The 24,587-nt window shown below is 49.1% G+C and overlaps 1 protein-coding gene across 14 annotated transcripts in view; it reads right to left on the reverse strand.

Annotated features, from left to right (window-relative positions):
* Nucleotides 1–24,587, reverse strand: part of CDK5RAP2 (CDK5 regulatory subunit associated protein 2) — a 185,154-nt gene that overhangs the window by 28,239 nt on the left and 132,328 nt on the right. For 6 of the 14 annotated variants that reach the window (XM_057548356.1, XM_057548351.1, XM_057548359.1 and 3 more), the window contains 6 exons: nucleotides 21,093–21,303; nucleotides 17,706–17,828; nucleotides 13,081–13,657; nucleotides 10,524–10,756; nucleotides 4,059–4,107; nucleotides 1,196–1,386 (listed from right to left, as the gene is read on the reverse strand). In XM_057548356.1, coding sequence (XP_057404339.1) covers nucleotides 1,196–1,386; nucleotides 4,059–4,107; nucleotides 10,524–10,756; nucleotides 13,081–13,657; nucleotides 17,706–17,828; nucleotides 21,093–21,303 — 1,384 coding nt within the window. Of the gene's footprint in view, nucleotides 1–1,195; nucleotides 1,391–4,056; nucleotides 4,108–10,523; nucleotides 10,757–13,080; nucleotides 13,658–17,705; nucleotides 17,829–21,092; nucleotides 21,304–24,587 lie in introns of all 14 variants that reach the window. The other 8 variants (XM_057548360.1, XM_057548355.1, XM_057548354.1 and 5 more) reach the window with 3 other exon arrangements.

Here is a 24,587-nt window from a genome sequence, read left to right on the forward strand (position 1 = left end):
CCTAAAGGAGCCTCAGAGGCGCCACTGGGGATAAAGGCTCCACTCCTTTGGAAAAAATGTGTATCTTTTATATATTTTATATATCTTTTATATATATTCAGTTTCATCTGAAAAAAAAAGGGAGGGGGGATTTCTGCTGCTAAAAAAAAAGATTTAAAAATTTTGAAACCCTGGTTCTATGTGATCTGGTGTCAACAAAGAGTTTTTAGCAGGGAGGTGTCTGATTTGTTCCCTGGGTCCATTCTGGGCACCTTGCAAACAACCCACTGGAAAAAGGAGAGACCAGAGGATGTCAGCTGAGGTCCAGAGTCTATACCAGGGCTCAGAAAACTATGGCCCCTGTGTCAAATCCACCTACCACCTGTTTTGGCAAATAAAGTTTTATTGGCACATACCCACACTCATGCATTTACGTATTTTCTACAGCTGCATTATGCTGCGACAGCACGACTGAGTAACTGCGACGGAGACCATATGCTCTGCAAAGCCTAAGGTGCATAGTATCCAGCCTTTTACTGGAAAAGGTCTGTCTGTTCTGGTCTGTACTAGTCCTTGAACTTAGGAACAATAAGCCCTACCTAATGCCCAACAGGAAGCAATCAAGACTGCAAACACAGAAGGGGTAAAGGGGAGCTCAGAGGCAGGTGGGGTCACGGGAGGCTGATTCTGCCAACTGAGCCCACGGCTCCGTGCCCAGAGGCAGGACAAGGGGCTGACGGAAAGGGCCGAGGGTCACACTAAAGAGAAACACAGCAGATTTATTGAATTCAAAATCTCCAAACAGGGGGTTAGGTACTCTCGGGCCCCTGTACAGTTCAAAGCAACGGTCCTCAAAGTGACACCACCTAAGGAAGAGCTCGAAAGAGACAGCAAGAAATGGACCAGACCTAGACCTGATCCATAACCCCAGTGCTTTCCAGCCTGCCAGATAAGGAATGGCAAGTCATATAACACGTCATCCTTAAAAAATAAAAATGACTTTTCCCCAATCTCCAACACTTTCAACAACTGTAGCTTTCCCCGGTGATAAATGATACTCTGAACAACGGGCCTGGGCCCTCGCAGGATCTCCTCTCATCTGGTAACTATTCAAATGTCACTACACTCTGCTTTAGTACGAAGGCAAGATAGCAAATTATCGTTCAAAGCAGGAAACTTTGGCTAGGTTTACGACGCTCAGTGAAGCTTGGCTTACCGTGAGAAACATTGTTTGCCAGGACCGAAGTCTTCTCGGTCTCGCTGTCTTGCTTCTGTTCTCGTGAGAAGGAGGACTTCTCGGACATCTCACAGTCGGACAGCACGTGACAGTCGGACAGCGCGCGGGAGGCTGAGGGCGCAGGAGACTCAGGGAGAATGTGTTGGTAGCTTAAGTTGTCTTCCTCAATCCTTGACCGTTGGGATTGAAAGAGAAATCGTTTTCCACACTAAGATCCCAAACCAGGACCATGACTTAGGAACACTTAAGATGACTGGCTCTTTGTGATTTACCCATATTTGCAATGGTGTTCTGGAGGCTTTTTGTTTCCCTAGAGCATTTTTTAGCAAGGATATTCTAAAAACAAACAAAAAAAGGGCTCAGGGGGCTTGATTTGGAGCCAGTGAAGGAGGGGAAGCCACCGTCTGGCTGGTAGTGGAGGGACCCTGAGAGAGGGCATGAGTCAGTGGCAGCTGCTTATCAGCTGGCCACTCTGTACCAGGCATTTTAGACAGACTGCCCTCCTTGGTCCTCACAGAATCCCTCTGAGGTAGGGAGGACCATCCTCATTTAGAGCCGCGGGGGACGGAGGTGCATCAGACCCTTGCCCACAGTCTCACAGCTTGTACGTGGCATAGCCCACATCTGAATCCACGTCTGTCTGGCTCCAAGGCCCCAGGAGAATGGGGGGGGGGGGCCAACCCAAACCCACGAGGTGGACTTACGGGTTTAAAAACCTCAAAACCCTCACGGTCCGCAAGCAGATTCCGGTATCACCATTGAGGCAATCATCTGGTTACTGACCTGTATTTCCCAAGGGCCACCTAAGCCGGGAGGAAGACCACCCTGAACTCTGTGGAGAGCCCACGTGAATCCCCATTACAGATAAGCTCCTTAATTTAAGCTCTTTTTTCTCCCACTTTTTCCTATTACTTCTCGTCTCATTATTCATGAGCTCAGACAAGAGCCAAGGACTCCAAAGCTGCAACGCATTCATTAACAGGTAAACAGCAGATGCAACTGTGCTCAGACAGCGTGATGGATGGAATGGCTTGCTGCTGCCTTGCAAAGTGCAGAAGGGGCCGAGGGCACCCATTTAATTAGCATGAGCACTAAGCCTACAGCTGAAAACAGCAGAACAGAAGGAACAGAAACAAACCTGCCAGAAAGGGAAGGGTGGCACGTGGCTAAGGAAGGCCAAAAGAGGCTCCCTGCCATTCTCCAAGCAACCACGGTTGGCCTTCAAAATGGCCAATCTGATCATGTCTAGTCCCAGCTTACTATCCTTCAAAGACTCCCCTCTTCCTGTAGAACAGGATTTGGGTTCTTAATGCAGTATCTGAGGACCAGCCCAAGGCAGCCCTGCCTGCCTCTCTAGCCTCACGTTCCACGCACCAGCCACGCAGCACAAAGGGGCCGTGTCTCCGTCACCTCGAGGGGGGACGCTCTTCCGACAAGCCACGCCCCGGAGCCTCATGCTTCAGATCTCAGCGAAGACTATCTCCACTCGGGGAGGCCCTTACTGCCCTCTCCGCAGCCTGCCGGTGGGACATGACCCACCGTTATTATCAGGACGGAAGTGGAGGGTTGAACTGGGAGGGGTCTTGAGAATACTGCAGTGGGAGAGGAGAGTTTCTTCTAAACTTACAGAAGCCCTGATTAAAATGTCCTGCAGCGAGCTGTGATACCTCCCTGCCTGCTCACTCTAATGATGCTGGTGGCCTTCACGATGCCAGTAAAACTCAAACTCTGCACCCCAGACTGGTCTTTATTTCTTTACTTGGCCCCCAGGAGTCCAAAGGGTAGCAGCTCCAAAGATGAGGGAAACGTCAATAGCACTAACGACAGTCAGAACCTTGAACAAGTCAACAGAGGAGGGAGAGACCTTGACGTTTCCAGGTGGCCACAGAGGCAAGCTAAGAGTGTTTGCAATCCATTTATTCCATGAACATTTTTAAAAAATTCCAACCACATGCCAGATAGCTGGGGCTAGAGCAGATCTGCAGATATTAAAGAAGTCTTTGCCCTCAAAAGGCAATGCGGAATAACAATAAGAGCCCAGGTGTTGGGAGTATAACAGATTCAAGTTCAAATCCCAGTTCTGCCTCTTAATGGCAAGTATGCAACTCTGACCCTCAGGCTCCTCATCCTAAACTGGGAACAATAATGCTCACCTTGTAGGGTCAGAAATAACAGATGTGAATGCCTAGGGCAGCAGCTGGCACATACCATACCTAATTAATGCCGTCTCCTTACCTCTTTCAAGGAATCCTGGGCACGGAAAGATAAATGCAGAAAATGTTATAATACCATGTGGTAAGTGCTGTAGTGTAATTATGTGCCAACTGCTATAGGAAGGACCACTGATGCTGGGATGCAGTGGAGAGATGGGGGTGTCGGGGAGAGCAAGGTCCGTTTCCATGTGAACTGACTCTGAAGAAGGATTTTTAAATTATAAGAGGAAGAAGGCAGAGTGTACCTCTTGTGTCCAGGCATGGTCTGGAGAACAATCAAAAGTAAGATTAAGACTGAAGCATGGGGTACATGATGAAAAGGAAAGATAGGTCAGGCTCAGGAGTCTGGAATTCATCCTGCAAGTATCCAGGAGCCAACAGAAGGAATGTGTCATCTGGGTCAAATCACCCGACAGAAACGCCAAGAGCAACCTAACGCAAATGAATGAAGGCTGCAGGGCACACGGCATGAACTTCTGGTTTTGTATGCCCATTGTCAGTTTCATAGGTGTTTTTGCTTTATTTACAAGACGCAGGAAACTAATAGAACAGGAGGGAGCAGAACACTCAAAACGCCGGCAGACAAACCTAATCCATAACGTCTTCTTACCAAAATGCCACACACTCACCTCTCTCTCAGTTCTTCCTGGGTGTTCATTGCCACTTCAACTGAATTTCCTGGAAGCAGAGATAACATCAAGAAGGAAAACATTAAAAAAAAAAAAAAGTGCTCCCTAATAATTTCTTCCTCATCCATCTGCAGAGGCACCATTCCATTTGTTTAAACACTCTTCATAACAGTCCTGGATATTTAAAGTAGGATTACCAAGAATACCACTCAGACTCTAGACTCCTCCTTTATCACTGCTCTGGCGCTAGTTCCAGGAGGAAGGTGACAGCACTGAATCTAAAAAGCAATCGCAAAGGCGCTGCTGGGTGCGGGCTCTTCTTCCTTCTCTAAAACTCTGATACTAACAGAATACAGGCTTGTTCTAGGAAATGGGTAACAGAATCAAGAGAAAGAAGATCGCTACCCTCCAGGTACCCACCACAGATGTGTTACTTGGCTTTCCTTCCATTCTTTCTTCCACGCATTTTGACATGGGTGATACTGTACTACGACTTAATTTTTCACTTTGGCCTTTATTATGAGCATTTCACTTACCAAATTTGCCTTAGTAACGGCGTGTTTACTGAGTACATGAATATTCCCTTGGAGGTGGACGTGGACCAGTTTCTGCCAGTTCCCTAGCTGATGTCTAGGCCCTCTCCAATTTTTCACTTTTAAAAAATAAATAAAATAAACATCTTTGTGCATGCAGCCCTATCTACACTGAAACTATCTCCTCCGGAAAGGCTCTCAGAAGTGGGATTCCTAGGACAAGGAGGCTGTGAGTGCAGCTAAAAAAGCTGGTGCCTGCAGCAGGGGGAATGACTAGAAGAAATGACAAAAGAAAACAAAATAAGTGGCTCAGAACGCAGTCGGGGACAATGCTCTGCGCCCCCTGTGTGTCATCATGCGCCGTCTGAAAGGCACACGTGAGCCCAGATTTCAGAGATGAACAACTTTAGTTTAAAAATACTTCAGAACGCTGGAAACTGCAGACTGGGAGGAGCTCTTTGAAGAAACGAACGTGCGGCTAAAGAAAAAAACAAACCTTCTATAGCAGTACTGGAAAAATGAGACTATAATTAAATTGCACCCACATGTACCATTTTCAAAACTACTCATAAAAGGAAAAGTTCTCGAACACCACAGTGCGGAGGAAAAGATCACGGGAGACACGCACATCTGCTTTGTATCTTGTGGTTCCCACCCACTAGCTCCCCAGGCCGGCTGGGTGGCTGCCAGGACTCCCGCTCCACCCACCGGGCTGGGCCCTGGGCACCAGCACCACGCAGGGCGCACGGGCTCCGGGAATGGGCGCTGAGGGCGGTTCCTCGGCAGCCACCGTCTCCTTCAGGCCTCACAACAACCCTACGGGCACAGTGTCCGGATCTCCGTTTGAAGGTAAAGACGTGAAATCCAGGAGGTTGAATGTTCCCACTCTCCCACTCTCCCCACTTCCCACTCTCACCTACTTTACTGCTTCGGTGAAGCAAGGGCAATGGAGACATTCTCACAGCTGCCCCACCGCAAATCTGTATCTCCATCCTCTGGTTCCATCCCGACCGAAACTGGTGTGATATCTGGACTCCCCAAGAGGTAGGGAGAGGTTGACAGGCCTCCACCCCAGGGGATGCTCTCAAGGGTTCCCCCTCTCTGTCCTCTGCATCCCGCCTCAAGGGGGGGGATCTACATCTGATACCCCTGACTGGTCAGATTCCAAGACCCTGACATTCCAAGTCCCACATGAACGGGCATGGATGAGTGTACCTTAGAAGAAGAACTCACTTGGCGTTTTCCTCTCACACCTGCACAGGGCTGCTTACTGATGTTCAGTTAATGATACGATTTTGGCCCTTAGACCCTAAGGATGGGCCGTCTGCCCCAGCCTAGCCTTCCAAAGAGCTCAGGGCTCTACATGTACTAGCCAGGCAAGCAATAACGCGACATCTGCTTCACATTTACGGTTGTTCTTTAGAGGCACGTGCCTCAGGAACTACAACTGGCCCAGCACAGGCTCCAAGCGTTCTGGCTCAGCTAACCGTAAACTCATCTTAAAACCAGCAAAAAGACTCTCCTCGATTCCTAACAAAGTCCACGACCACAGAGGGAGTCCATGACCCGGATGCCACCAGCAACCCTGGGCTCCCCTTCTTCAAACCAGAGATGCTTTGGGGAGCTTGTAATGACTCAACAATTGTACTCCACTCGTTTCGCTTCCACCACAGAGTTCTTTAAAACCAAGTGACAAAGTGTTATTGTGGGACTCACAGGGAGATCGTTGGTACAACTGATGCATTGAATTTCTTGGTGGAATCTGCCTTCACACAGGTGACAGGGTACCATCTGTCAGGCTATTCCAGAAGCTTAGGAAGCACGTCATGGAAACACTCTCCCATCTCTCAGGCAAATCTTATTGCTACACCTAAAAAGCTGTATAGTATGTGGCAGTGGGGGGGTTTCATCTTTCCAAATAAAGAGACATCTAGTTACCCGACACATAGCTGAACAAGCACGAGAATCACGATGCAGGACAGGCTTGTAACTGATGGACCCGCCTTCAGTCCCCTCCCCTCACTGACCCCTCTGTACTCGGCCAGCACGTAAGAAGCCTCTTTTGAAATGGTACTCCCTAGGTCAAAACCCATCAATCGTACAAAATTAAGTTCAAATATCAGAGCCTGGCATCTCCTACATGACCCAAATGTTTCTTCCTTTCCATCTCACTGGTAATTCATATTAAATATTTACAGTCCTCCTCCCCGGTGCCTGTGCCCGACACTGAGGATACAGAGATGAATGAGGGGCCTGCCCCCAGTGAGTTGACAGCTGAGTGGGGACGGTGGACCCAAAAGACAACTACACGACAGCGCTGTGACAGAGGCAGCATCGGATGCTGGGGGAGGACCCCCAGAGGAGACAAGCACGATCCAGCCTGGACCACCAGAGAACTTACAGGAGGTGACAACTGATCTAGATCTTTCAGGCAGGAAAGAACTGCTTTATAAAGGTAAGAAGCTAAGGTGCTGTGTGGAGGCCAGGTTCCACAGATACTCAGGAGAGAAAGTCCTCCATTCTATCGGACAGCCTGGCTCACATAGCTAACCAGAGCTTGCACGCCCCATCATCACTCCTAAGATGCCCTTTCCCACCAGCTGTGAATCCTCCCAGTGTGGAAGACTGAGCTCCAATATCCTTTCCTCCTGGAAGCCTCCCTTCGGAGTCCACAGTGCCCCCCCCTCCAAGCTCAACTATGCGGGCCAGACAGAGGCAGAGCACATTTCATCCAAGGGCACCCCAGAGCCAGGTTCATACCACATAAAACTCCCGGCAGCATCATCAAATCCTGACCGGGCACTACTTGTCTGGTCCCTTCCCAGGCTGGGAGGCCCGGACAAGACCAGGCCCCCCACCTTCCAGGAGCTTATGCTCTGAAGAAATAAAATATGCCCACAAGAAATCATTGCTGTCACCTCCTGAGCTCCCACTACTGGCCAGGCAGGACACCAGATGTTTTAATAATCTCATTTAATCCTCACCAATAACTCTGCCAGACAGGTGCTATTACCTCACAGAGGAAATCTGACCCTTAACCACAAAGCTGGGATTTGAACTCAGGCCTGTCTGGTTCCAAAGATTCTGTTCTCTCCACCCCAGCACATGGCCCCCATCACAAGGCCAGACGTGATGCCATATGCGAGCTACAAACAACCCGGAAACAAAGAAAATGAATAGGTTTGCTTTTACTTGAAGTGAACAAAGGAAGCTTCCTGGAGGACGGGCAGAATTTCTAGAAGTGGAGAGGGAGTAAAAGCCTTTTAGAAAAGGACTTATTTGAACAAAGTCCCAGAAGTGGGGAAATGCAAAGCCAGGCCCATGGAAATGGTTGACAAGGACACCCAATTTGACAGGAGTGTGAGGGGGCATGACCTCATGGGGGTCAGGTCTGGCTGTGAAAACAAGCTGCCTGGGCTCAAATCCAGACTCGGCCACTTCCTGTGTGACCTTGAGCAAGTAAATTAACCTCTCTGTTCCTCATTATTAAATGAGGATATTAAATAGTAGGATGAGAACAATGCCTGGCATACAGTAAGACCAGCCCCCCTCATTGGTTCTCCTTCATAATAACCATTATCATTCCAAGGTCAGAGGGCTGGAAAAGGCAGACCGTGGAAGCCCTTGAAAGAAATGGATGCTTTGGTCCAGAAGAGAGTGGATATATGTATATGTATAACTGATTCACTTTGCTGTACACCTGAAACTAATACAGCATTGTAAAGCAACTATACTCCAATAAAAATTAATTTAAAAAAAAGAAATGGATGCTTCGGGTTCATCCCTGTGGCAAAGGAGCACCAAGGGAAGGGATCCCAGCACTGTCTTCTACTCACGTGGCTAAACCCTGACACACACGGTGAGCTCGCTGAGGACGGGGACTACCTCACCATCTCCTTCCTCGGCACTCACTCAAAAATACCTGAAGACAAAAACATGGCTAAAAGAAAAAAGGGCTACATTTAAATTTTTTGAGAACTCATGCTACGCAACTACCTCAAATATAAAATTACCTTATGGTAAGCTCATTTCGTAATTCAGGAGCCAGACTCTTCAGATGGCATCCCAGAAAGACCCACCTCTGTTACATTTTATTCTCTAAGAAAAAGAGCTGCTGTATGGAGGTTCCTGAGACTTCTATGCCTTTTGTAGAAGAGAATTAAGTTCTGTGTTTGTGTTGTCTGCTAAGCCCGAAATGCTTCTGCTTCCAGAACCCATAGGAAACAAGAAGTGAGATCTCCTTGGGCTTGTCAAGGTAAATAACTAAAAAATAAATCAAGGGGAGGCGGGTGGATGAGGGAGGGAGGGCATCTGCTGCCAGAGGCAGTCTCTCTCAGCCTCCCACCCCCAGGTTGAGGGCCTGTAGGAAGAAAAGAGACAGATGGAAAATGCCTCGGGCCGGGAAGACACAGCTCTCTCTTGAGGACCCACTTATCCCTCCAATAATAAAATGGAAACTAGCTTATTTGGAAAACCTTAGCCAGAAAAAAAAGTGGATTTCGTAAAGCTGGAAAAAGTCAAGTGCTCCTGTGTCAGAGGTCCCGGGAGCTGGTACTAGAAAATCAGCCTGCGACGCGCCTAAGCGGTGGGGCCCTTTTTAAAAATGGAGGAAAAACATTCCCTGGGCCCAGAAGGCCATGTTCTATCTTGGCATCACACTGAACACACGTGGACCCTCGTGACCCATCTGTGTGGATATATGAAGGCACGAAGACCGAGGTCAAATCCAGGTTCTGCCATGTCAGTTGTGACTTTGAGCAACTGACCTCCCTCTGTTAAGGCCAAGTTCCTCACATAAATCAAGTTGTTCTGAGGATGAAGCCCCCAGGCTCACAAGTACAGATGCGAGTGAGCACTCAGGACTCCAGGGCCGTGCAACGAGCCACGCACTCTGCCAAGGCCTTACATCCATGATTTAACTTGACCCTCATGACTCACAAAGGAAAGCCTTTGATTCTGAGCAGAGAGCGGTCATGACCTGACTTACACTTTGTAAAGGCCACTCTGACTACAGTGAAAACGGACTGCTGTGGGACAAGGGTGGAAGCACAGAGGCCAGAGGAGAGGACCGCAAGCACCCAGGCGAGGTGACGGCAGCCAGCTGGAGCCGTGGCGGCAGGGAGGGGGAAACCCGCTCAGATCTGGAACCGGCGCTGAAGGCAGGGCTTCAAAGGGGCAGCCAGTGGGGTGGGCGGGAGTACTGACTCTGAATGGTGTCCTCTTAGGAGCCAAGGGAGGACCAGATTCCCCAGGGAAGAAGGAGCGACCGCATCCACTCTCAGAGGGCTGGGAAAGATTGTCAGTAATGTGTGTGTGTATATATATGTATGTGTGTGGCTGTCTAGAGAGAAAAAGAGAATGAGAGAGCAAACATGGCAAAACGGATGAAGCTGGATGAAGGTATAAGGGAGATCTTTGTTGAGATCTCAAAAAAGTGCAAATTATTATTTTTTAATTGTAACGCGATAACATCTATTCAAGTACCTAGCACGCAGCAAAGGTTTTCTTTCATCCTATCTCTGACCACCTCTGACCCTTGAATATGTTGTTAACCGATGAAAGTTTGGGTTTTCTTGTTTGCTTGTTTTGTTTGTTGCTGCCAACATTTAAAATCCACAAGTCTTTACCTGCCAAACCCCGGTTTCCATCTTCTCTTGAAAATTTGGAGGAACTGGCAACCACGTGGCCACGCCTCGCCAGCCTGGCCCCTGAGACCCCTCCACTGGACCCCAGGTTTGGAACACTGCAGACTGCCAACCACGCGGAAGTGGCCACCAGGAGGAAGCTGCGGCCAGTGGGGCTCTGCCATCACCTCACCAGGGCAGAGGGGCGGAAGGTGAGGCCAAGGAGTCCGTTCCTCCTGGGCCCCTCCAAGAAGTCCTGGATCAAGTCTTGATGGGTCTTAAGATCCACAGTCCCCCGCCCCACTTACCCTTGAGAAACAGCTTTTCCAACTGCTTCAGCAGCTCCGCGCACTGATTCAGCTGCTCCTGGAAACCCTCGGCCACGCGGCAATCCACGTCGCTGGCCTGCAGCAGCTCCTCAAAGGCCTTGATCATGGTGTTCATGTGCCGACGATAAACGACACAGATGCCGTGGCTGTCCTTAATCTGCTGTCGTTGAAGGGAGAGCTCCCTGGCTTGGGCCTGAACTAACGAATCATATCTGATAAAAGGAGGGAAAAGAAAATGCTTGGACCGTTTTATAATTGAATTTCCATGACTTTAACTGGAGAAATGACAGAGCACAATTTTGAAAAGCCTGCAGCTATGCAAGTATCTATACTTTTAGAAAAATTGCAACTGTACAAGGTCACTCCTCCTTCGATTTCAAAACAGCCAACAAATGCTGGAACAAAGGCTGTTCTGCAATATTTTTAACCTTACGAAGCCCCCAATTAAAGTACAGATTGGCAAGTACTCGGGAGATCAATTAGTTTCCACTCACTCTTCAAAAATACTCCTCCAAATTGTAGAAACGAGTGCTCCAAGGGTCAGGGGACCCAGCACAAATTCTCACGAAGGACAGAGAAGAAACTGTAAGGCAGGAAAACAAAAACAGGACTCTCTCCTCTCACGTGAAAGGTCAGAGGGTAATCATAATCCTAACTACCATTTACGGAGGGTCTATGACCTGTCAGCCACTGAATTAAGTGTTTTTTTAAAAGTTATCTGTTCCTCTCAATGTCGCAACAACTGTATGAACACCCCGTTTACAGGAGAGGAAACTGACTCTTGGAGATGGCAGGTTGGTTAAACAGTGAAGACTTCTCACTCAAACACAGCTCTGCCTTCAAAGCCCAACTCTGTTATTTGCAGTGAGGGGGATGGACCTAGAGTCTGTCATACAGAGTAAGTCAGAAAGAGAAAAACAAATACCGTATGCCAACACACATATATGGAATCCGAAAAGAAAAAAAAAAATGGTCTGACGAACCTAGGGGCAGGACAGGAATAAAGACGCAGACGTAGAGAATGGACTTGAGGACACGGGGAGGGGGAAGGGTAAGCTGGGACGAAGTGAGAGAGTGGCATGGACTTATATACACTACCAAATGTAAAATAGATAGCTAGTGGGAAGCAGCCGCATAGCACAGGGAGATCAGCTCGGTGCTTTGTGACCACCCAGAGGGGTGGGATAGGGAGGGTGGGAGGGAGATGCAAGAGGGCAGGGACATGGGGATGTATGTATACATATAGCTGATTCACTTTGTTATACAGCAGCAACTAACACAACACTGTAAAGCAATCATACTCCAATAAAGGTGTTAAAAAAAAAAAAAAAAGCCCAACTCTGTCCATACAACATCCGTCTTTCCCTATGTGAGCCCACAAGTATTAGTCGGCACTGAGAAAAACGCAAGTTCAGGAAAGCGTGGCTCTGTCTTCCTTACCAACTGTGGGCGCAGGAAGCTGGCCACAGAGTGGCTTGCCAGAGACCCTGACCCTTCCGTTCGCCATGCTCCCCGTTCCCTGCAATGATGACTGGCGACCACCTTCAACCCCATGTAAGCACAGAGAGATCACGCGACAGCAGCACTGCAGGTGGGGCCGGTTTAATGGACGGGAAAGAGCCCAAGCATCAGCACGGGGTACCGTGGGTTGGACCAGCTGGCTCTGCGAACCCCCCAGGCCACCTTCTCAGTCACGGCAGCCTCTCTGGGGCCCCATTGCCTCACCTACAAACACATGGTTTAAGAACACCTCGTTCTCAGGTGACTGTGAGGATTAAGTAAGAAAAGTGCCTGACCAGGGGTCTGACCCAACTGCCTTTCACTAAATACCAGCTGCCTTCAACCACACTGTCTGGGAAGTCTTGAAACATGCACTCTGGCTCCTGACAATTCAGAACAATGTGTTTGTCTCAAATTAGTGACGAATGAAGGTCAGCTTTACAAATGATCCCATGTTTGTCGAATCTCGTGAAGCAAAACTATATATATCTATGCCCGTAAAATGTATCTTCGTGACCTGAAGATTCTTCTCTTTCAACACAGGCTTATTTCTCTAAGATGACCTTGAAGGGTAAAGATGTGGCCGGTATTTCTTTTCCTCCCACCCTGCCTAGGACATCAGTTTCAGCACCGCCCTCTCCCCCCCGAACCCCTCCACCTCACCACCTCCCCTCCCGCCATCACAGTAAAAGCCATTAACAGGGTCAGGGGTAAACACTGCCATTCGGCAAACTTACTATAACTCACCAAGTGACTGGTATAAAACCTTTACCCCGAGTCCCCAGCCTGAGGAGGGCAAAACCTGCTTGGCCAATTTCAGAAGACACAGACTAGTATGTGCACAGCCACTGTTCCTTGTGGCCTCACATGTCACTTCCCCGCAGGCGTAGCTGCCTTAACGGTGCCTTCAAGCCTTCCCCAGCACACACCGGACCCCCATCACAGGGCAGCATTCCCTTTTAGCTCAGGGGCGCCGACCTAGTGGCAAGTTGGGGAACTGCAGGCTTAAACGTGGGAGAAGACAGGTGGGACGTACCTTGAGGGTGAGAGATCTCTGAACTTATTCTGCAGGTTATGGATTTCACCGAAAAGTTCCAGGTTCAAATTCTGCTCCTTCTGCAGTTCATATTCCCGGTCCACCAGCTGCAGCCGGAGGCTCTCCAGCGCCCTGCCGTCAATCATCTCTGGGGCCAGCAGGTGGAGGAGTTTCATGTGTTTCACGTAACGTACTTGGTGCAAACGTGAAAAGGTCACTTCTTCTTCGTCGGTACTGCCCTTGGACTTGTTCAAGCCGTCCTGGGCCCCTTCTCTCCCACACAAAACTGTGACGATGGCCTCACTGAACTGGGAGTGCTTTTGAAGCTGCAATATGAAGTTCCGGTAGACCTCGAGCTCGGTTTCCAAGTCACAGATTTTCCGTTTTAAGGTTTCTTTATCATTTGAGGTATCGCTGTTCTCCAGCTGATCGGTCTCAACCACGCTGACTTTAGCGGAAAACTGACTCTTAGGACTCAAGTATGTAGCTACGGAAGTGGGGCCTGGAAAATCTTCAGAAGGATGCTCTTCGCATGGTGGAAAGATGGCAAGGTCATCAGGCTGGTAAATTTCGGAGTCTGAAAATCAAAACACATTTATGTCGGTGTCTCCATCTCCACTGCTGAAATCCATCCCCTCGGTCCTTCCTCACGGCCACCGCCAAGCAGAAACCACTGCGGGAGCCTCCCACCAAGCCCGCCTGGCTCTTGGCCTTCCCTCTTCCCTCTCAATCCATCCTCTTCCTCAGAGCGACTGTTCTAAAAAGTGAATTCAACCACGATAACCACCACCTAAAACTCATCCATAGCCCCGCTATCTTGAGGATTAAATCGGAACTTCTTCTCACAGCATCTGAGACCCTGCTTGACCTACTTCCAGGCAACCTGTTCAGGAGCATCCCCTGGCACCACCTATGGACAGTCCCTACTAAATTAACCGTAAGTCCCTGCACACACCAGGCTGCTCGTGCCTCCATGCTTTTGCATGTGCTGTTCCCGCTGCCTGGAATACGCTTGGCTCCCTACTTAACTCCTCCTCAGCGAACTCCTCCTCATCCTTCAACACCTAGATCTGATTTTCTCTCCTCTGCAAGCCCATCTTCAAGCTATGCAGAACAGTCACTCCCCTCTGTGCTTCCACAGCACCTTATACATAACACCAGAGACAGACGTACCACGTGCTCGGTGCTAGCATGTGATTGACAATTGGCTTATTCATTTATTTACACAGCACTTAGTTACTTGGGTTCCTCTCTCCCTCACTGGACTGCAAGTTCCTTCCCAGCAGGGACTGGCCTTTCATCTTCACATTCTCAGTGCCTCGTTCAGTACCCAGCCCAGACCTGGTGTAAATGAAGGGCTGAAAAAATACTGGGGAATGAGTGAAGGAACATCAAAAACCAATAATTCTAAAATCCACAGCAGATGAGAGTCGTCCTCTCATTTCCACATCGACAAGTTTCCGGAGATGCCATGATGTCCCCTGTAGCAAGCTGTTTCACTGACTCACAATCCTACCAGGAAATTTCTCCTTACAGCTAGTTTAAATCCCCAGGTATGTGGCCAAACTCCTGTGGGAGGCGGAATGGTACTGCAGAAAGAATACGCAGCTTTGAAGCCAAAGAGAAGAGGGCGCATACCCAGCTTTGCTACTTGCTGGCTGCACAGCGTTAGGCAAGTAACTCACTGCCCAGAGCCTCAGTTTCCCCAAAGAGATGTCTTATGTGCTTGTTGTGAGGTTTCAAGGTCAGGCCTGAGTCTAGAGCTTCTGTCCTTAACCACATACCACAATGCCTGCTGTCCAGGGAAAGCTCAGCTCAATACAAGGAGTGGTTTAAATACTTAAGAGGCAGCAGAATATAGTAGAAAAACCCATCTCTGAAATCCAACGGATCTGGTTTCAAACTCTGGCTCTGCCACTTACTAGCTGTGTGACCTTAGGCAAGTGACTTAGCCTCTCTGAGCCTCAGTAGCTTCATTTGCAAAATGGAGAGAACATCAATTACTGCGAAGGCTAAGGCTTCTGTTTTGTTTTCAGGATCAAATGGGACAATATCCGCAAAAAGGCTAACAGTGTCTGGCACACAGCAGCGAAGGAGACCAACTAATATGAATATCCTTTGCTTCCCTGAAACTGTTCAAAGATGGAAGAGGACGCCTATCACAGGAGGCCCGCGAACAAAGCCTTGTGGGCTTGGGGAAACGCTGCCAGGGCAGCAATGTGGGTTGGACGAGATGACCTAGGCGACCTCTCAGAAGGAGAGGCACATACAAATCCTTGTCAGACTGTATATTCCAATTTCTGGGTTCTGCAGCTGCTCCTCGTGGCTTTAAGCCCATTCTTGTCTCTCTGCTCATGATGCAAATACCATAAAATAAACTTTTTTATTTTAGAAAGCTGCTGCTGCATGACCTCAAGGAAGCACTCCTGATAGAGCATTTTTAGTGCACAAAATTTGTTAGAAACACTCAGCTCTTGAGGTCCTTTAGGGTGGAGACCATGTCATTCACCTGTTTCTCCAGTGTCTGGCATGGGGCCTGGAGCAGAGAAGGTACTCAGTAAGTCCTGCTGGCTGAATGAGTGTAAGAGACACAGAGGGAGAAATCTCAACAAGGCTTTTTTCCAGGGAATCACACTCCAAGATAAGGAAATATCTTTGCTATAACAACCTCATGATAATGGAATTTCATGGCAAGAAGTGATTTCACTCATGGGAATAAAGATCAGTTCTGATGACTTTCGTTAAGTAATCATGAGGCAAAGACAAATGTAAGCCCTGTACATGTGTCCTTTTGTGACACAGACTGTTTAGACACACACACACGCGCACACACACACACCCTCATCATGACTGGGAGGTGTCATCCTCACATCCACACTTAGACCTCCACTTTAAACTCTGCTCCTTACAACACACTCAGACACTTGACACTCATAATTTTGACTTGAGAAGGTGTGAGAGGGTGTGAGAGACGGAGGATTATAAGCCGTAGTGTACAGTGTGAAACTGCAGGTGTATCAAGGCGTCAGGACACATAACTATGTGCTGGGGCCTGGCCCAGGCACCCAGCACCTCACCTATGCTGTCCATTTAATCGTCACAACAACCCTGTGAGGCGTCACTCATAACCCCATTTTACAGAAGAGGAAATTGAGGTTTAGAGATAAGAACTTGCCCAAGGTTCAGGGCAAGTAAGCAGCAGAGCCCCCTGTCCAAGCCTGGTGGTCCAACCGTCTGAATACTGCCTCCTGATATATCCCTCCTGCAGCTGGGGTCCCCATCTCAGGGGGGCATAACAAGGAAAGACAGTCCTCAACCCTCGATGTGAAGGCCAGTAATGACTGTGGCCCCCCCTTCACCCATTTCTCAAGTTTCTGTCCAGGAGCTACTGAGGAAGAGCCAGCAGTGAAGCCATCACAGGCAGTACCAGCCTCGTTCAGGGCAGTCACTGAGCAAAGTCGCTACGAGACCAAAACATGGCGGGCTGATGGGAATGTTCAGGAAGGCCTTCCCTGGAAAGTGACGTTTAAGCAGAGACCAGAAGGATGAGGCATCAGCTGGGCAACAGTTAAAGGGAGGAAATTCAGGCGGAGGCAAGCACAATAAGAAAAAGGAAAAAAGGTCACTCATGATGGGGATTTGAGAGGAAAGGGGAAACTGCCAATCAGTCAAGAAGCCTTTAGTAACCAACTAACCACGAACGAGAAATCAAAAGATGTCCCCAGGCCCATTTATTTACATTATAGGAAACAGTGCAGTTCTGGACCTTCCTACAGTTCAGCTAAAGGGCACTTGATTATCTGGGAGAGTGGCTTTCTCCTCAAAGCCCAGAACACGCGGAAGCCTGTGACCACGTATTCAGCGCACTGACTGGAGGCCTTGGGAAGCATACGCCATTGGGAACAGGGCCCACAGCTCAGTATTTCCCCAGAGACTGGATTTCCCCATGACAAATTTAGGATCCTGAAGACAATAATTTCTTACAGAGTGAATCAGGGCCACCTTAATGGTGATTTTTTTTTTAATTAAGGGGGAAAAAAGAATCTAAGGTAAAAGAAAAAATGTAAGCATCTGTTTGTGGTTGAATGGGATCATGAATATTGTTATTATTCTTTGTGCTTATTTGTATGCCTGCGATACTTCATAATTCTAAGAAGGATACAGCTTGCCTGGGGCCTCGCTCACGTCTTTGTACCTTTCCCACTGACCCACCTGACAAACCCCCAAACCAGGTGTCAGCTCAGGCTTGCCCCTCGTCCACCCCACCCCCCGGGAGGCGGGAGGCCGACCGTGCCCACCTCACACCAGCCAGCACTGCGGGGACGCTGAGGACGGCTGGCTGAGGGCGAGGCCCCTGCGGGCAGGCACTGAGTCCTCTGAGGCTGAACCACCAGAGCCCAGGCCGCTGCCTGGTAGAAAAGTGCCAGACAAATGGACTGCAAGCTCCGACATCCTACTACACCCTGACTCTCAAAACCCTCAGCCTCCTCAAGTGTCACATGGGCACAGTGATGACGCCCTAGGATGGCTGTTGCAGGGCTTAGTAATAATTTTTGTAATAAAACACCCCAAATGGCGCCCAGCACAAAGTAGCGGTTCAATAGGCATAGGGGGTGAATTCTGACCGGTCTCGCAGCTGGCCTGTTGATCCTCGTCCCTTTCCTTGTCTCTCCAGACACAGGGCGTGGCTTGGGGTCCTTCTCGCTCTCCCGGGCTGTCCCGGTAGGCTGCTCCCACGAGGGGCTGGGCTACAGGCATCCACAAAGAGAAAGAAAAGCAGATAAAACCATAGGCTTGAAACTTAGCCAAGCAACTAATAAGAACACAAAGATACAACAGGGAAAATAAAAACACTGGGGAGGCAAAATGCAATTCATAAGATAAAATTAATCTATCGAGCTGCCATAACAGGACATAAAAAGCATAAATATACTGCAGCTTGTCTGAAATGGTTGAAGTCCAGGCTCTTGAAAAACCGTGAGTGAGAAAATGAATTCTATAGACTCATGCCCGCTTTTCCCAAGAAGAGGGGCCTCAGGGGCCTTCCAGGCAGCTGCAGAAGTAGCCCCTGGCTGAGGCACCCCAGGGTCTCAGCAAGAAATCAAAACATTGCTAAGCGCAAATGGCAAGCCCTGGGCAAGGTGCCAGGGCCTCTGTGCGGCTCAGCCACCTGTGCCGCGGTCCCTGTCCTGCTCACACTGCACTGTCCCCGCCCCAGGAGACAGGGAGCCCTCAGAAGGCAGAGACTGCATCTTCTTCCCCTCTCTCCCCTACACCCTGTGCGTGACACCACGAACACAGCAGGCGCTCGGGGAATATTCACTGCGTGAGTGAACAGGTGCCTGGATGGGTAGATGGATGGAGGAAGGAGGCTGGGAAAGGAAGGAGGGAAGAGCAATCGTACCAAAGCCCAACTTATCTTAAAACCTCAACTGTGGTACACCCAAACGAGAACCTAAGATTAAACAGAAAATACCTCTGGCTACGGGGCTCAACGTAAAATCCATACGCACGGTATCATGTACTAGGCTCCCAGAAACAGGAGGGGAAAAGTAAAGGCTCTGAAATCAGGCAGGCTGGTTCCGATCCGGGTTGGGATGTCAGCGACAGTGTGACCGTAGCCAAGTCCCTTTATCTCTGAAACTGCTGCCTCAACGATCAGATGGGAATAATTAGCGTCCCTGCCTCAGAGGACTGTTAGGAGGATTCAACAAGATCATGTACGTAAAGTGGACAGCGGGGCTCAGTAAGTAACGGGCACTCGTTTTATTTTACCACCACGGGCAGGCCGAGGCCCCCAGTCACCTCCCAGGCCTGAACCGCTCTGAAAACCCCCTGCTCGGACGCAGTCGTCCACCTCGGTCTTCCACCCTTCCTCAGCAAACACTGCTTCTCCTGCGAGCTCCCCAGGAGTGGACGTTTCTTCCCCTTGTACTACGGGCCTGGAAATGTGTGAGCACCTTCGCTCTTCACTGACACTTCCAGACCATTCTCTCTCTTCCCTAAGAACTCCGGCTTCGCAGCTCATGCCGTGAGACTACACCACTGACAACACCCACCTTCCTGCAGACACCCACCGTCCCGAGTCATGGAATCCCTCGAGATTCATGGCCACTGTGGCCCCCGACTGCCCTGCTCCTCTGCACCCCTCTATGGCAAACCCCCCCTCGAGTTGCCTATTCTTGTTGTATCCAATTTCTCTCCTCCATTCTCTCCGGAACCCACGCCAGTAGCCCTGCCCGCTCCATGGAAACAGCGCCCTTCAAGGTCCCCAAAGGACTCCCCCAGCGCTAAATCCCAAGGCCAAGCCCCAGTCCTTGACTTACTTGTCTCACTAGCATATCCAACACAGCTAATCTGCTCTCCACTCGGCTTCGGGAGGCCATGCTCCCTGGGCCGCCCACCCCACTGGCTGCTCGTTCTCAGGCCCAGGCTCGGTTCCCAGACCTGCCCTCCTTTGTCTCCAAGCCTCAGAGCTTCAGATATAGCAACATGCTGAGCTGGCCCAGACCTCTCCTGCAACAGGCATCTCAAGAGTTCCAAACCAGACCCCTGAGGCCCCCCGAGTCTGGCTCTCCTCAATCCTTCCATCTCAGGGTATGACATCTCCATCCTTCCCATGGTTCACGTTAAAAGTGACCCTTTAAAGCAGAGGCCAGCCTACATTTCTTCAAAAGCCAAATAACGAATATTTGAGACTGCAAGCCCCAGGGTCTCCATCACGACTACTCAACCCTGCATCACAGCGCAAAGGCCATCACAGACAACGCGCAAATGAACGCAGGGGGCCGTGCTCCCATAAAACTTTACAAAAACCCACAGCGAGCCTGGCCCACAGGTCACAGTTTGCCAATCCCTGCTTTAAAGCATAAGTCAGATCACGTGACTTCACTGCTCAAAACCCTCTGGCCGTTTCCAATCTTACCCGGAGTAAAAGACAAAGTCCTAGACTGGCCTATGAGGGCCTAGCGGGTCTACCACCTCCCTGACCCCTTCTCCTCCTGGTTCTGCCCGAATATCGCCTCATCGGGGAAGCACTCTCTACGACTCCACGTACCTTAGCAAACCCGACCCCCGCTCCACATTACCCGTGTCCTTCACCGGCTTTATCTCCCTCCACAGCACCGATCATTTCACACACGATACATCTGCTCACGGCTTACTGTCTTCCTCCCCCTGTGATATACAAGCTGGACACAGACTCGGTCTCTTTTGTTCACTATCTCCCCAGTGCCTGGCACACAGGAGGACCTGATACATCCTTTCCGAATAAATACATAAAAGATCACTGTTGCCGTTCTTGTTACTGTGTGCTGCTGTCATTCGCTTAGAGCAGAAGTTCAAAATCAGGAGTCAACAGAAGTGCTCCTGTGGATTCACGAGCGCGCTGAAGATGGTGGACGGTGCTACACGCATGAGAAGGCCCTCAGCTTTCCTCAGACTCTCAAAGGGGCAACATCGCTTAAGCACCACTGTCTCGGGCTAGAGGATCCCACTGACGTGCTCCCTCCAAGTCCAGGAGTCTCACCCTGATACTCTGTAACCCCAAGGCTCTCTACTTGGGCAGCTCCCAGGAGAGCAAAGACAGCAGGTTTCAAGTGAGTAGGGAGGCAGGTCACTTCTAGAAGCCATAAGGGCAGTAGGGTTTGGAATGAGCCCCGAAGGGCCCGAACAACTGCGGCCTGGCCATCCAGAGAACCCCGCGAAGAGGACTGAGGCCTCCACAGATGGAGCCCCCAGACAACTGCAAGTGAGGGGGGCAGTGACCTCACAAGGCCCGGGAGCACCACCAGTCCCCCTCTGCCCCCTCTGGAATAAAATGAAAGCAACAAATGAGCTTTCCTTATCGTGTTCCCTCGACTGTGTATTTGTCAAGAGTCAAGATTAGTCCCTGCAATTCATGAAATTTATACTCAAACGTATTGCGATTCCAAACAACGCGGCTGACATTTCTGGCCGTCCTGTCAGGCCGTTCATCTTCTCGCGGAGGATACGGTTTCCTTGGTGCTTACCTTTCAGGAGCGCTTTGTCTGGCGCTGGCCTCCCCTCCATCACTGCTTCAGCCAGAATTAACTTCTGGTGGCGTTGCTTGTTGCGAATTTTAAACTCCTTCAGCTCCCCCTGCTGCTGGGCCACCACCTCCTGGGGGGCAGGGAGCCGGCACACGCTCCCTAGTGACCGCGATGGTTTTATCAGGATGGGCAAGCGGGACTTCTTCACGTCCTGAAAGTACACCCAGGGAGACAATGAATACACTTCCTCGGGTCGCACAGTCAACACGCTCGTGCCAACCTTATAAAACAGGACTCAGAGTGCCTGTCCAGATAACGGCGCCTCCGTTTATCCCCCCAGCCTGCAGATCTGTGTCTTGGCAGGTCCCTCCTCTGACTGACAAGTGCCAAGCTGTTCCTCCTCGACACCCTCTTAAGCCCAGCCGTGTCTCTCTGAACATTCCAGATGCTCCCTATACAGCAGTCCTTTTCCCCACACAACCTTCTGGGAAACGTTTTCTAGCTCCTTATCTATTTCCTCACTTTCCACCCTTTCCTAAGCCTAAGTCAATCTGCCTCTCACCCCGCTAGGCCACCAGAACCACCCCTTACTATGGTTTTCGGGGGTCACTAGGTGCCTAGTCCCGTGGCTATTTCGCAGGCCCAGAGCTCCGAACCTGCCCAACCTACACATTTCTGATGGCCCACCAGCCCTCCCAAGTCAACTGAAAGCTGGGCTCTTTCATTCTATCACCCCAGGCCTGCAACCCACAGCTACAGCACTCCGACGACCTCTGTCTCGGTGAATCAGACCACCCTCCACTTGCTGCACAGACCAAAACTGGGAGCCATTTTAAAAATTCCCTGAGGGAACTTGCACAAGCCTCTTAGATAGCCTCATCCACCAGAAGGCAGACAGCAGAAGCAAGAAGAACTACAATCCTGCAGCCTGTAGAACAAAAACCACATTCACAGAAAGACAGACAAGATGAAAAGGCAGAGGGCTATGTACCAGATGAAGGAACAAGATAAAACCCCAGAGAAACAACTAAATGAAGTGGAGATAGGCAACCTTCCAGAAAAAGAATTCAGAATAATGATAGTGAAGATGATCCAGGACCTCGGAAAAAGAATGGAGGCAAAGATGGAGAAGATGCAAGAAATGTTTAACAAAGACCTAGGGCTTCCCTGGTGGCGCAGTGGTTGAGAATCTGCCTGCTAATGCAGGGGACACGGGTTCGAGCCCTGGTCTGGGAAGATCCCACATGCCACGGAGCAGCTGGGCCCGTGAGCCACAATTGCTGAGCCTGCGCGTCTGGAGCCTGTGCCCCGTGACGGGAGGGGCCGCGATAGAGAAAGGCCCGCGCACCGCGATGAAGAGCGGTCCCCGCACCGCGATGAAGAGTGGCCCCCACTTGCCGCAACTGGAGAAAGCCCTCGCACGAACCGAAGACCCAACACAGCCAAAAATAAATAAATAAATAAATAAATAAATAAATAAGAAAATCCTTTAAAAAAAAAAAAAAAAAAAAAACAAAGACCTAGAAGAATGAAAGAACAAACAAACAGAGATGAACAATACAATAACTGAACTGAAAACTACACTAGAAGGAATCAACAGCAGAATAACTGAGGCAGAAGAACGGATAAGTGACCTGGAAGACAGAATGGTGGAATTCACTGCTGTGGAACAGAATAAAGAAAAAAGAATGAAAAGAAATGAAGACAGCTTAAGAGACCTCTGGGACAACATTAAACGCAACAACATTCGCATTATAGGGGTCCCAGAAGGAGAAGAGAGAGAGAAAGGACCTGAGAAAATACTTGAAGAGATTATAGTCGAAAACTTCCCTAACATGAGAAAGGAAATAGCCACCCAAGTCCAGGAAGCACAGCAAGTCCCATACAGGATAAACCCAAGGAGAAACACGCCAAGACAAATAGTAATGAAATTGGCAAAAATTAAAGACAAAGAAAAATTACTGAAAGCAGCAAGGGAAAAACGATAAATAACATAGAAGGGAACTCCAATAATGTTAACAGCTGATTTCTCAGCAGAAACTCTACAAGCCAGAAGGGAGTGGCATGATATACTTAAAGTGATGAAAGGGAAGAACCTACAACCAAGATTACTCTACCGGGGCTTCCCTGGTGGCGCAATGGTTGAGAGTCTGCCTGCTAATGCAGGGGACACGGGTTCGAGCCCTGGCCTGGGAAGATCCCACATGCCGCGGAGCGGCTGGGCCCGTGAGCCACAACTGCTGAGCCTGCACGTCTGGAGCCTGTGCTCCGCGGCGAGAGAGGCCGCGGCGGTGAGAGGCCCGCGCATCGCGATGAAGAGTGGCCCCCGCTTGCCACAACTGGAGAAAGCCCTCGCACAGAAACGAAGACCCAACACAGCCAAAATCAATCAATCAATCAATCAATCAAAACATACGCATCTGATTCAAGATCCTCATTAAAAAAAAAAAAAAAAAAAAAGATTACTCTACCTGGCAAGGATCTCATTCAGATTCGATGGAGAAATCAAAAGCTTTACAGACAAGCAAAAGCTAAGAGAATTCAGCACCACCAAACCAGCTTTACAACAAATGCTAAAGGAACTTCTCTAAGTGGGACACACAAGAGAAGAAAAGGAACTACAAAAACAAACCCAAAACAATTAAGAAAACGGTAACAGGAACGTACATATCGATACTTACCTTAAACATGAATGGATTAAATGCTCCAACCAAAAGACACAGGCTTGCTGAATGGATACAAAAACAAGACCCATCTATATGCTGTCTACAAGAGACTCACTTCAGACCTAGGGACACATACAGACTGAAAGTGAGGGGATGGAAAAAGATATTTCATGCCAATGGAAATCAAAAGAAAGCTGGAGTAGCAATACTCATATCAGATACAATAGACTTTAAAATAAAGAATGTTACAAGAGACAAGGAAAGACACTACATAATGATCAAGGGATCAATCCAAGAAGAAGATATAACAATTATAAATATATATGCACCCAACATAGGAGCACCTCAATACATAAGGCAACTGCTAACAGCTATAAAAGAGGAAATCGACAGTAACACAGTAATAGTGGGGGGCTTTAACACCTCACTTACACCAATGGACAGATCATCCAAAATGAAAATAAATAAGGAAACAGAAGCTTTAAATGACACAATAGACCAGATAGATTTAATTGATATTTATAGGACATTCCATCCAGAAAGAGCACATTACACTTTCTTCTCAAGTGTGCGTGGAACATTCTCCAGGATAGATCATATCTTGGGTCACAAATCAAGCCACAGTAAATTTAAGAAAACTGAAATCATATTGAGCATCTTTTCTGACCACAACGCTATGAGATTAGAAATGAATTACAGGGAAAAAAACGTAAAAAACACAAACACAGGGAGGCTAAACAATACGTTACTAAATAACCAAGAGATCACTGAAGAAATCAAAGAGGAAATCAAAAAAACCTAGAGACAAATGACAATGAAAACACGATGA

This window comes from Balaenoptera acutorostrata, chromosome 6 (genome assembly GCF_949987535.1).
Source record: "Balaenoptera acutorostrata chromosome 6, mBalAcu1.1, whole genome shotgun sequence".
Classification (NCBI taxonomy): Eukaryota; Metazoa; Chordata; class Mammalia; order Artiodactyla; family Balaenopteridae; genus Balaenoptera; species Balaenoptera acutorostrata.